This window comes from Larimichthys crocea, chromosome II (assembly GCF_000972845.2).
Source record: "Larimichthys crocea isolate SSNF chromosome II, L_crocea_2.0, whole genome shotgun sequence".
In the NCBI taxonomy this organism is placed as follows: domain Eukaryota; kingdom Metazoa; phylum Chordata; class Actinopteri; family Sciaenidae; genus Larimichthys; species Larimichthys crocea.
This window is the reverse complement of record NC_040012.1, coordinates 4,431,137-4,444,375: the sequence shown is the minus strand read 5'-3', so window position 1 is coordinate 4,444,375 and position 13,239 is coordinate 4,431,137. Positions and strand designations below refer to the sequence as shown.

Sequence of the window (13,239 nt, the reverse complement as noted above, 5' to 3'; positions counted from 1 at the left end):
TGGTTCAGTGGGTCACAGAAATGTGCGACCTTTGATGAGGGGTTCATGAGTTTAACAGCGAGTTTAAAAGTCTGTCAGTAGCTGATATAGATATAATATTATAACCAACTATTACTTAATGGACCTTTAAGCTTTGAGTTGTGTTTTCACTGCACTGTAATCTGTGACCTTCTGTTCCCGTGACACGCTGTGCTTGTCTCGACTTACAAAATACCAAAGGGAAAATGGCTCCTGAAGTTTGCTGCTTTGATTCAATAGTAAATGTATCTATATTGTATTCTGCAGCCTTTTATGATTTTAAGTGCATTTTTATTTTGGGGGTGAATGCAAGCAATCAAACTGACAAATTGATATTCATATTGTGTGATCATGTTCTAATGTTACAGAGCTTTAAGGTCAGGCAGTTGAAGTTAAATAGTCATGCTGCATTTCCAGTTTCCAGCTTTCTCTCTTTGCATCCCGTCGTCTTTCATCTGCATGCTCATCGTTTTTTCCTCCTTTCTTTTTTCCTTTCTTTCACTTCTCCATCCACCTCTACATCCTCAGGAACCTGTCTTCTCTTCCACCTTTTCTCCTCCTATCTCCCTCGGTCAAAAGTGTCAGTACATTGACCATCACAGTCAGGTAAGAACATGGACCTGGCACGCGTGAATGCGCTGCTGCATGTACCGGGGATCTTATCTTTTCTGCTTGGTTTGCAGCTACTGGGTGGTGCTGTGGAGTTTAATTTGATACTGACTGCATGAGTAGGACTTGGTGTAAAGCCATCGCTCCCACTGTGGAATAATGTAGATTATACAGGCTAGAGAGGACATGCACCCAGCACGCTCGAGTGCGGCAAATCTTTTTATATCTGCTTGGTTTGATACTGTTGCTACATGAATAATTGCTCCTGAGGGCAAATGTGGAGTCACAAGAAATTATAATGAAGCTGTGAGAGGTGATTTAGTTTCTCTGACTCTTGGATAGTCGATGTGTCTAGAAGCTTTTTGGTTTTGCTTTATGATCTGATTTAAAGTTTTAAAGGCAGCTGTTTAAAACTCTACCTTGACTGAAAATACGCTGAAATTATAGCCGGCACCAGCGTTTAGTTAGAGTTTATTGCTTTGCATGCAAGACTTGGCACTTTAATCTAATAATCTCTTCACAATTGGATGAATATTTCCGACTTCCTCTCGTCTGTGCAGAAGACTGGAGAGGAGATCGAGGCCCAGATGACCATCGAGGAGAGAAAACAGATGATTTCGGTCCGTGAGGACGCCTGGAAGACGAAGGGCAAAGGAGCGGCCAACGACTCCACCCAGTACACCGTCGCCGCGCGTATGGTCAAGAAAGGTCAGTGCACAAACCCGCTGTCGTCTTCGCTGAGGTGTACACCATTTGAAAATGCCACAGGGGATGATTTTTATCCAAAAACAACAAACAACATGCACTTTTCCTGACCCTAACTCAGGTTTGTTTGCCAGGAATAGATTTCGATGCCCAATATTATCAGTCGTAGAAAACTTAAGAGTGAAATGCAAAAAGTGTCCTCATTAATTCAGCTTGTTTCTTGATGCCATATAGTTCTGTTAATGTTTAAAATACTGATGCGGACAGAAGTTTATCTCTCCACAGTGACAGATGTGTTTTTCCTATCCCATGTGAATTTTTCTGCCTGTGTGTCCGCAGGCTTGGCAGCCTCCTCCTCTGTTATCAGTCCCATCCTGTCGCCGGTCTCCACCAAACTCAAGAGCAACACGCCCGCTGTCACCAAACCACAAGAGGGTGAGACTGATTTTTATCAAGCAGTGTTTTAATCCTGAATCGATTAAAGTTGATTTTTATATTTGTTGTTTAAGCCTTTTATTTACTAAATGAATTAAAGTTGGTTATAGAAAATTGAATCTTGCATGTCACCGTGTTTTATTTCTAGAAATTGAGGCCAGACCAAACATGGAGTCTGATAAGAAACTAGACAAGTTGGAGAACTTCTTGGGACGTCTGAATAGCAAAGGTATGCACTACTTTTCTGACTTTAAGCTCATTAAGTGATATTTTATTAAAAAACAATGTCTTCTGTCATCTTCACCTGCTGTAGACCTCTAAGTCATCTGTAAACCTTTAATTTCTATAGGAAGCCTTCATCACCTCTTGAACTTCTTGTCATGAGACTCCAATTCTTCCCTCGCTGTGGATTGATTTTTTTTATTTGATTGTATCAGCTAATCTAGTTTCTCTTCCTTTTCTTCACTCATCAGTGGCAGGTCTGCAGGAAACCACCATAACAGTTACCGAGAAGGCAGTGAAGGAAGTGATGAAGCTGGATGATGAAATCTTCTCCAAGTTCTACAGACGCGTCGCTGAATTTCCACGCGTGCCCACCAGGATCGAGATCAACGAGGATTTTGACGCCATCTTTGGTTCTCAGGGTCCAAAGTAAGAAAAACAGCTCCTGATGACGGCTGACACCACCTGCATGTATCCTCATGAGACACACCACATGCTTTCCTTCCTTTCCAGGTTGACTTCGGCCATGGTGCAGCATAAGCGTTCGGTGCGTCCGTCCAGGAACGTCCAGGCGTCCAGAAACCCTCTGAAGATGCTGGCGGCCAGAGAGGACATCAGACACGAGTACACCGAGCAGAGGCTGAATGTGGCGCAGGTGGAGAGCAAGAGGATGAAGGCTGAGAAGAGTGAGTGTAAGGATGACAGCGTGTGGTTTGTAGATTACAGCTTACAAAACGACATCCATCTCCACCTCTGTAGCTCTGTACTTTTTCTTTTAAACAACTCTCTCTCATTCCAGTCAGTAAAACCTCCGAGTACTCTGAGGCTGCTCTGGCCGGTCTTGCCAGTAAAGAAAACTTCAGCAGCGTGAGCCTTCGCAGCGTCAACATCTCCGAGCAGATGTCCAACAACAGCGCCGTGCCGTACAAGAACCTCATGCTGATGCAGATCAAAGGTAAAAACCCGGTTTGGCTGTGCAAGGTCTTATTGTGTGGCTGACCCGTCTTTTGAAGCTCCTTTCCCTGACACCTTTAGTTAAAACCTGGAAACTCTGTATATGATTATGATAATTAGTAGAAATAATAATAAACATACAATTTAAAGGAATAGTTTGAAATCTTGCAACCTGTTTCTTTCCAGGATTCCAGATAATTACTGGTCCGGGCCAAGAAATAGTCGAGCACATAATTTCCATAAAACAGGAAATTGTTGTTTTTACACATCAGTTTCAAATAAATAAATTATATTTCCTGAAACTATTCCTTAGAAAATGCTATGTTGCCATGAATAAACTTAGAAATGCTCTAAAGGAACTCTTATCACATTAATATCTTTATTCTTTCCAGGTCGCCGTCACGTTCAGACCCGATTGGTGGAACCGAGAGCGTCATCGCTGAACAGCGGCGACTGTTTCCTGTTGATCACTCCGGAGCACTGCATCGTCTGGATCGGAGAGTTCTCGAACGTCATCGAGAAGGCCAAGGTGATTGTGCACCTGCATCATGACAGGCTGTGCCTCATACTCAAGAGCTTTGGTTTGTCCAGCATCAACGCTGCTGTTGTAATATTGGCGTTTGAACAAAGATGATTCATTGATGATTCTGCCTCTCATTTCCGTTCCCTGCTCAGACACACACACACACACACACACACTGGCACATAAACCCATCTGTGCTCCTCATCAAACACATGCTTTCAGGCTAGTCTACAGCTCTTCCATGTCCCCAAAGGAGGCCTGTCTAGACACTTTCTAATAAACGTCTGTTTCTCTGATCTGCCTTCTTGTTCAGGGCTGTTTACTTATTTTAGTATGCACAAAAAAAGTTTTTTTCTTCAGTCTATGAAGTCATCTCTTTTCTCAGAACTTGTCTATAAATAAAGAAGCCGGATGTTGCAGAGGTCCGTTCACCATCCCTGGATTCATCTAACAGACTTTGTTTCTTGCCTGCAGGCGATGGATCTGGCCACCTTCATCCAGACGAAGAAGGACATGGGCTGCAGGGCGAGCCAGGTTCAGACCATCGAAGAAGGGGTCAACCCACAGGGTCCAGATATGCAGCAGTTCTGGGCGATCCTAGGAGGGCAAACTGCTTATCAACGTAAGACATGAGCCCCTAGTACTCAAACTGGCTTGCAGGTTGTTACAACGAGTGTACATATATCCTCTTAACGCTGGTGGTGCATGTGGATGCCTGCAGACAGTCACACATGTATGATATGTCTGTCTTAATCGTGATATAGCGGCGGGTCCGCCAGAGGAGGATGAGCAGTTTGAGAATGCCATCGTGGAAACCAACTGTATCTTCAGACTGCTGGATGACAAACTGGTTCCCGATGATGACGAGTGGGGGAAGGTTCCTCGCAGCTCTCTGCTGGAGTCCAAGGAGGTCAGTGGCATTTCCTGCAGGTCCACGAAAGCCACTCTGCTTTCTTGTTTATACTTTAAGAACCTTAAACTAGCACTGCTTTGCTCTCAGCTGTTTTTCTGTCGTCACCAGAATATAACGCAGCACTAAGAACATGTAACTCTCCGTCATGCTATAATATCATTTAGTTTAAAAGTATACGATGGTGCAAAAAGCTCTGAATGTCAATATTTATAATATTTCAGTTTGTTAAGAGGAGCTCTTCGCTCCAAGCTGCTTTTAATTTGTTGCTTAGCAACAGCAGGTGGCACGGCGACCACCTCCTACATCCATCTGTGCACTGCTGCTGCTGCTGGAAAAAAATAAATGGCTTCAGGAAACTGGGGCCAGGTCCAAAGAGTGTACTGCAATTACATTGCTTACTTTGAATATAAATGACGGAGCATTTTACAGTCTTACTTTTGTCTTGGTGCTCGCAGACGCATTTTAAAATTAAAGCACTGGACGGGGACAAACAAACCAACGTGACTCATTGCTTTCTCTTTGTTTCTGCTGTGGCGCTGTGCATGCTGCAGGTGCTGGTGTTTGACTTTGGCAGTGAGGTGTACGTGTGGCACGGTAAAGAGGTGACCCTGGCCCAGAGGAAAGTGGCCTTCCAGCTCGCCAAACACCTTTGGAACGGGATGTTTGACTACACCTGCTGTGACGTCAACCCGCTGGACCCTGGAGGCTGCAACACACTCATACCCAGGTGGGAAACACGCACACGTTTATGATTTGCATTAATTTTTCTAGAGGTTTAACATCTCACCTTTAAGTAAGTGGACTAGTATCTCTGTGTCCCGACATGGGAGGTGAGTCCCCATAATGTGACTCTATGATCGCAGGTCCCCACAATGCATTATTACAAGTAAACACACACACAGTGTATTTCTGTACATGACACCTTACCCTCACCTAAACTTCACATTTCTTCCTTTTCTTTGTGTCTGTTTGTTCATTGACAGGAAGGGCCAGGGCCGTCCTGATTGGGCGATATTCGGCAGGCTGACAGAGCACAACGAGACGATCTTGTTCAAGGAGAAGTTCATGGACTGGACCGAAGCAAAGCTGCCGTCACCAAAAGAATGCGGCGAGCTCGTACCTGAGCTGAAGGTACAAAGTCTCACACAGTCAAGCTTAGTCAGTGTTTCCAAGAACTGTCAATTACACACTGGATCGAAACAAGAATAAAAAAGCGGATGCCTTTCAGCGGTTGCTGTATAAAGCATCAAAAAGAAGAAATCATAAAATAGTCTTTGCCTCTTTTCTCTTTCAGGAGGCCCCGGGGCGAGAATGCCGACCTTACGACGCCACCCTGATGCTGCCCGTCCTCCAGACGTCCATTTCCACCATCATGGATGGGGTGAATGTCGGGCGTGGCTACGGCCCGGTGGAGACCGAAGACCACATGAGGTCTCAGGAGATCAGCACGGTTTCTGTGGACGTCTGGCACATCCTGGAGTTCGACTACAGCCGTCTTCCACGCCAGAGCATTGGCCAGTTCCACGAGGGAGACGCCTACGTGGTCAAGTGGAAGTACATGGTCAGCACCTCAGGTTAGTCACTGCGGTATTTATACTCCAGCACCTCTGTTGCAGTAGGAAAACATTGCTTTAACCGTACTGACAGTTCAGAATGATTTGTGTGTGTCTCAGTCGGTCGTAGGCAGAACCCTGAGGCAAGGAGCAGCGGGCCAGGGAAGGAGAAATGCTGCTACTTCTTCTGGCAGGGTCGGCACTCCACCGTCAGCGAGAAAGGAACGTCAGCGCTGATGACGGTGGAGCTGGATGAGGAAAGAGGGGCACAGGTACGAGAGACAAGGCCACAAACTCCAAACAGAAACTACATATGAATAATGAATGATATCCAGATGTTTCCTGATGTTTCATTACTGGCTTTCTGTGTCTCACAGGTTCAGGTGCAGCAAGGAAAGGAGCCTCCATGTTTCCTGCAATGCTTCAACGGAGGGATGATCGTCCACGCTGGCAAGAGGGAGGAAGAGGAAGAGAACACTCAGAGTAAACTTCTGCTTTTTACTCTAGTTATTTATCTGTCGCCATTCCTGATTCCTGACGTTTCTGTCTACGCGGCAGAGTCGTTGTTTAGTGCTTTAATGACGCAGAAATACTCGAATGAAACCCTTTTTATCTGCTGTCCAGATGAGTGGCGTCTGTACTGCGTGAGGGGCGAGGTTCCCGTGGAGGGCCACCTGCTCGAGGTGGCGTGTCACTGCAGCAGTTTGCGCTCCAGAGCCTCCATGATCCTGCTCAACATCAACAAGGCCATCATCTACCTGTGGCACGGCTGCAAGACGCAGCTGCACACTCGCAGCGTTGGAAACACGGCCGCGCTCAAGATCAAAGAACAGTGAGGAAACCGTAGACGGCCTTCAAGATACTGACCAATTAAAAACCGGTTAGTGGTCGTGTCATTAAATATTCTGTTTGCCTCTCGTTGCTCTCAGGTGTCCACTGGAGGCGGGTCTCCACAGCAGCAGCAAGGTCACCATCCATGAGTGTGATGAGGGAGTGGAGCCTCCGGGCTTCTGGGAGGCTCTGGGGAGAAAAGACAGGAAGGCCTACGACTGTATGCTGCAAGGTACAGTCTGTACTCATGAACTTAGTGATATGCACTCGCACATTTACTCTCAGTCGGCTCAACTCAGACACAGCGAGGAGTTATTTTTGGCAGAAACTGGTGGGATCATTTATTTAAGGCTCCAAATAAAGTTAGTTCTAGTTGCCAGTGATTCAAAATATAGAAAGTCTTTGGTGCACAGCTCCATACTAAACCTGGAGGAGTGATTCATCTTCTCGTTTTCTTTGTCAGATCCCGGTAAATTCAACTTCACCCCGCGGCTTTTCCAGCTGACCAGCACTTCTGGAGAGTTTGTGGCGAGCGAGTTCTTCCACCTGTCCAGAGCTCCGGACCTGGTCAGCTCATTGCCCTTCCTGCAGGAAGACCTGTACAACACACCACAACCCGGTGAGGCGAAGTTACACCACCGATGAAGTGCTTGAATCGGTCTGATGTATGCATGTTTTACAGTAATGCTTTCTCTCCCTGACAGCATTATTCCTGGTGGATAACTTCCATGAGGTTTACCTGTGGCAGGGCTGGTGGCCTCAGGACAGCGAGTGCACCGGCTCGGCTCGTATCCGCTGGGATGCAGACAGAAAGTGTGCGATGGAGACCGTGCTGCAGTACTGCAAAGGTTAGGCCGACAGCTTAAACTTGGTATAACTAGCAGTTTGCAGTGAAGTTATACTTTCATACCCAACCATTATTGGTTAATGAATTATTTTGTTGATCTTCTGCTGCAGAGAAAAACGAGAAGAAACCTCAGAAGTCGTATCTGATTCACGCCGGCCTCGAGCCTCTCACCTTCACCAACATGTTCCCCAGCTGGGAGCACCGAGAGGACGTGGCTGAGATCACAGAGAGGGTCAGCACCAAGCAGATATGGGTCATGCTCTCATTAATAATCATAGTATAAGCACGATATCAGTGATGTCACGCAGTGTCCTCTGTATCCGGCTGCAGGAAGCGGAGGTGTGTAACCAGATCATCCTGGTGGAGGACGTGTTGGCTCGGCTCTGTCAGAACACCTTTCCTCTGGCTCAGCTGCAGGCCCGGCCGCTCCCAGAGGGAGTCGACCCGCTCCGCCTGGAGATCTACCTGTCAGACCAGGACTTCGAGGTCAGTAAACCCACAAGCAAAACTGCACAAAATAAAAATCAGTTTTTAGAGTCATTTTGGTGATTTTAAATTTAAAATGATGAAATCATAGATTGGATATTGCCAAATAAAACCACACAGAAGAGTCCATTACAGGAAAATATCGAATAATTATTTTGTGCAACTAACAGGTTAAATCATATTTGGCATCCTTGCAGACACAGTTACTCTGAGTTTGTTTTATTACTCAAAGGAAAATAGAGCACAAAAGTTTGTGTCTTCATATTATCTTTCAAAAGCAGGACCTTTAAAACTGTTTCTATAACACTGTGTGTCGGTGATGGTTCATAAATCAGTGGCGTAAAGCTACGTCAAGAGGGAACTTCAGATCTGAAGAGCGGAACCAGCTTCAGAAATCTAAAACATGGATCATTACTGCATTAAATCCATCATCACTGAGGCAGAGATACATGCAGACTGATCTGAACGACACTCATCATCATAAATCATCGTACAATAAGTTTAAACTGACCACAGTTTATATATGAAACAGTAAATGATATAAATAAAGTTGGTTGTGGTTGGTTTCCTTTAAATCTATACTCACCTCATCCATTCATGTCATCCATCCTAACTCCATCTAACTCTCACTTCACAGAGCAAGTTGTAGGTGGATTCAGGTAAGAAGAGCCACTCGTGATTCATTCATCTCTTTTCTCTCGAGCACGTCAGCACTCTCGTTTCTCTTTCACCGACTCACTCCTGTTTCACTCCCGACTTCTGAGTGTGTGTGCTGCCAGGCTGAGGAGGGAAGAGGTTTTTTACGCTCGGCTGCACGATCGCGTCTGAAAACATCATCCTGATCATACTCTGTTCATATCAGCCGACGTCACGAAGGATTCAGCGCTGCGGCTTCTTCACGCAGTCGATAAGAAATATGAAATGACACGTGACACAAACTTCAACACAAATATTAGGAAAGATTCAAGTAGAAACTAGAACAGGAAGGCAGCTTTAAGTTTTAAAATAAAGTGTATGTCTATTTATTTCTCATAAATGAATCAGAATCTTGATTATAAGTCATTCTTTAAGACATAACACTGAACACTGTTTTGTTTTTGAGCTTCTCCAGTTGTGAGAATCTGCTGCTTTCCTAAATTTAGATTCAGCGGTTGTAACACGCCGCGTTAATGTGAACAGCTGAGGGTGTAAATGAGCCGTTTAAACACTCGGCGCGTTAATTGAGACGTTTAGTTGTGCAGCCATTGTTTCGCTCTTCTTCTCCTCTTTAAAAAAAAAGGTGTCTGCACTCGACGTCTTTGACTTGCACTCCTGTACACTTCACTGCTGCTGCTACTCTTCTCTCCACACACACACACACACACACACACACACACACACACACACACACACACACACACACACACACACACACACCTGAAGGCTCTTTCCACTCACTTCAAATAAACTCACTTGTGATTCACCGTCAGCTACACTGCAGTCTGACTCACTGTCTGTCTGTCTGTCTGTCTGTGGAGCACAAAATGGAGACACTGAAACAACTAAACTGTCCTTTTACTTTCTTTGATTTTGGTCCACAGTAACAACAACAGTGCAGAATTAACATTTATATTATAATACAAACAGTGACTTAAAGGTCCAGTGTGTAAGATTTGGGGGGCTCTATTTTCAGAATATAGCAGACCTGGGATATAATAAGCATAACTATGTTTTCATTAGTGTGTAATCACCTGAAAGTAAGAATCTTTTTTGTGTTTAACAAAAAAGTTTTTTGTGTTTAACTGAACATCAGCTCTAGTTAGGGCCACTGTCGTTTCTCTTTCACACCAGGAAGATGAGAGTGAGGTGAAGGGATTACAATGCAGCAATTACACTTCTAGATGATACTAAATGCTACATACTGGACCTTTAACAAATGTTAACATTGAACGTATGCACCAGAAATGTCCAAATTATAACCAGATATTACTTTATTTTGTTTTATTTTATTTTATTTAAGAAAAATCAGCCACTCAAAAAAAAAAACATGACTTATTATGAGCAATGCAAAGTCTGTTAACATTTAAGTTCATCACTCTTGTCTTGTTTCAGTCCTCTGGGCTCTTGGTGCTTTCACAGTCAGACGTACCTGACGATAATAACATTATCAACAAAACAAAACATTTAAAGAGATGTGAAAGCTGTTCATTTTGAAACGATATGAAAAATTACAGCGTCTTTGAGGTCATAAAATTGTATTTGCTTTGTCATTTTGGGCTTTTTCTGTTGTAGCTACAATGACAAATAGTTGACAGAAAATAAAAATAGAGCACGAGGAACAAGGAGATGTGGAGAAGTTTGTGATTCCACTGTCTCCTCATTATCAATAAAAGTATAAATCCACTGCAGGACATTGCAACTTACAGCCCAGCTAACAAACTGAGCTAACATCAGCTAACATCAGCTACAGTTGACAGCAGCGTTTACTTCACTGTCCATCAGGACAAATGAACCGACAGCTCTGCACCTATTATCAGTCTGAGGAGAAACATCAGTACAATCATCTTCCTGATTAATGAACTGCATGTGTGTCTTCTTACGATTGCAGAAAGCTTTGGAAATGAAGAGGGACGAATACGAAAGTCTACCAGGGTGGAAGCAAGTGAACTTAAAGAAGGCCAAAGGACTGTTTTAAGGAAGTTGGAAGGAAGATGGTGTGCGAAGAGGATAAAAAGTGGACAGTGGAGATGGAGTCAGTTCAAAAACGTACACGAAGGATGAGACTGGAGATGCACTCGCCTTGCTTATAGTCATGTTTTACCTTTCAAACTTTTGTCATTACATAAGAAAATTGAAATCCAGTCGGTTTAAGAGGAGGTGAGAGCACCTCGCTTTGGTTCATACGTGATGTTTGTGTGTTATCCGGAGTCTCCTCCAAACACTAAAGTCACCGCTCATGGACTTGAAGAAAATGTGCACACTAGGACGCTTGGTGTCAGAGTGCCATGCTATGGTTGTGTATGTATGTATGTATGTGTGTGTGTGCGATTGTATATAATGTTTGTATGTGTGTAATGTTTATTTGTGTGCGTAGGTGCGTTTGTGACTTTGTATCTATGTAAAAACAAATCCTGTCACGTCAGATGTTGTGAGGAAAGTTTCTTTCTTTTTGTCTACAGTGTCTGGGTAACCCATGTTGCTCGATTGCTCGTTTGAAACTGCTGAAGTGACTCTGACTTGCTGAGCTCCCGAGAGCAGGAGATGTAAGAGTTGTAATTTAAACCGTTTGACCTTTACGAGAAAGAGAAGCAGCAGCTTGGTGAATCTGAATGTATAGTGCCTTGCTTTTTGTGTACAGTTTATATACAGAAATTCTAGTCTGCATTTTTAAAGACTTTCTTTGTGATATAAGACATAGTGAATTAAATCACAATAATGCTCAACTCAAACCACGTGTCACTCTGTGTCTCCTGCTTCATACATTTAAACGCTTGTTCCATGAAGAGTGCACAATCTGTTTTCAATACTTTCTATATTCTCTTTGTTTGACACGTAGATCCAATGAGGATGAGTCATCTGAAATGTTTACCATAGCTAAAGATGTTTTGTCATAAGTATATGATTTATTCTCCTCCCCAACAGAAGATTACGTAGAAGATAGCAGTTGCCATCACACTGCCATAGAAAGTTTTTAACAGGACGTCCGTGTTGTCCAACCAGTCCACCTTATCGTGGAGGTGAACCAGGTATTTGTATCCTCCCACCATCTCCATATCCAATCCACTGATGTTCACAGGTGACATTATGGTGAAAGAGATATTGCCAGAAAAAAACCCTCAAAAATACAAATTTAAAATACAAGTTTTGACTGTGCTTCAAAGTTACAGCTGATGACATGGTGAGGAGCAAAGTTTAGAACTGGCATTGCTGACATTTTATCTTTTTCCATCCAACATGTCCAAAAATGAATCCATCTCACTGAAAAGCAAATAAAAAGTCATGTGTAATTTATTTAATAGCATGAGAAATACACTGTACATGTATGTGGGCTATTACTCAGGTTTCAGATGCATTGCTGTTTGCCTCACCCACCACTAGAGGACAGCAATGTTCATTGCTGTTTGCCTCACCCACCACTAGAGGACAGCAATGTTTTACACTGACATTAATAAACTCTATCTATGTATTTATAGTTATAGTTATAATAAACATATACATTTAATCTAATATATAACTTTTAGATCATTATAATAAATAAATATTCTACAGTCTCCACGACCTGTTGACCTGTCTGTAAGGGTTAATGGAAACTGTATTGAAAGAAAAAACAAACAAATAAAGAATTCAGTCATACTAGTTCACATTGTACAATAGTAACATAGCACCAGCAGAGTTACATGATAGTATAATAAGGATCAAAAACAGAAAAGCAAAAATAAAACTTAGATGTGACAGACTTTGTAATCTTACATATAAATAAAGTTCTAGTTATAACTGTTGTGACAGGTTACTGGTTGAAAATATCTGCATGAATATTCATTAAGAGACTTAAAATAATAATCAAATCTTGAAATTTACATTTATGGATGTGAAATTTCCCAAATAAAATATAGATAGATATATATTCAAAATAAGTAATAATGTTTTGTTTTTTTTCCCTGCTGATGCTGATTTTATCTTTTGTTTTACACAGTATATAGTTCTCAAGTTCTTTCCAAAATGTACTGCTATACAGGCAACCATAAAATAAATAAATGATATACATTTTTAGGTTCAGGTTTTGTTGTCGATGTCAAGGAATCAGAAGACATTTATTGTGAAACTTTTTTTTTTACAATAAAAGTTTCCCCCCATTTTTAACCGTTATGAGACTTTTATTGTGAAACTTTTTTTTTTTTACAATAAAAGTTTCCCCCCATTTTTAACCGTTATGAGACTTTTATTGTGAAACTTTTTTTTTTTACAATAAAAGTTTCCCCCATTTTTAACCGTTATGAGACTTTTATTATGAAACTTTTTTTTTTTTTTTACAACAAAAGTTTCCCCCTATTTTTAACCGTTATGAGACTTTTATTGTGAAACCTTTTTTTCACAATAAAAGTTTTCCCCCATTTTTTTACCGTTATGAGACTTTTATTGTGAAACTTCCCCATTTTTTTACCGT

The 13,239-nt window shown here is 42.5% G+C and overlaps 1 protein-coding gene across 9 annotated transcripts in view; it reads left to right on the top strand.

The window, feature by feature from the left end:
• Positions 1-11,524, top strand: part of LOC104936207 (supervillin-like) — a 32,766-nt gene extending 21,242 nt beyond the window's left edge. For 4 of the 9 annotated variants that reach the window (XM_019269419.2, XM_019269418.2, XM_027289200.1 and 1 more), the window contains 22 exons: positions 547-624; positions 1,188-1,335; positions 1,672-1,767; positions 1,916-1,996; positions 2,241-2,418; positions 2,503-2,681; positions 2,789-2,944; positions 3,336-3,472; positions 3,941-4,088; positions 4,231-4,376; positions 4,931-5,106; positions 5,363-5,510; positions 5,674-5,953; positions 6,053-6,204; positions 6,310-6,415; positions 6,557-6,764; positions 6,862-6,995; positions 7,227-7,382; positions 7,468-7,611; positions 7,721-7,842; positions 7,941-8,096; positions 10,684-11,524. In XM_019269419.2, coding sequence (XP_019124964.2) covers positions 547-624; positions 1,188-1,335; positions 1,672-1,767; positions 1,916-1,996; positions 2,241-2,418; positions 2,503-2,681; positions 2,789-2,944; positions 3,336-3,472; positions 3,941-4,088; positions 4,231-4,376; positions 4,931-5,106; positions 5,363-5,510; positions 5,674-5,953; positions 6,053-6,204; positions 6,310-6,415; positions 6,557-6,764; positions 6,862-6,995; positions 7,227-7,382; positions 7,468-7,611; positions 7,721-7,842; positions 7,941-8,096; positions 10,684-10,770 — 3,216 coding nt within the window. In that variant the 3' untranslated portion in view covers positions 10,771-11,524. Of the gene's footprint in view, positions 1-546; positions 625-1,187; positions 1,336-1,671; positions 1,768-1,915; positions 1,997-2,240; positions 2,419-2,502; positions 2,682-2,788; positions 2,945-3,335; positions 3,473-3,940; positions 4,089-4,230; positions 4,377-4,930; positions 5,107-5,362; positions 5,511-5,673; positions 5,954-6,052; positions 6,205-6,309; positions 6,416-6,556; positions 6,765-6,861; positions 6,996-7,226; positions 7,383-7,467; positions 7,612-7,720; positions 7,843-7,940; positions 8,097-8,733; positions 8,756-10,683 lie in introns of all 9 variants that reach the window. The other 5 variants (XM_019269422.2, XM_019269421.2, XM_019269420.2 and 2 more) reach the window with 4 other exon arrangements.
• The last annotated feature ends 1,715 nt before the right edge of the window (positions 11,525-13,239 follow it).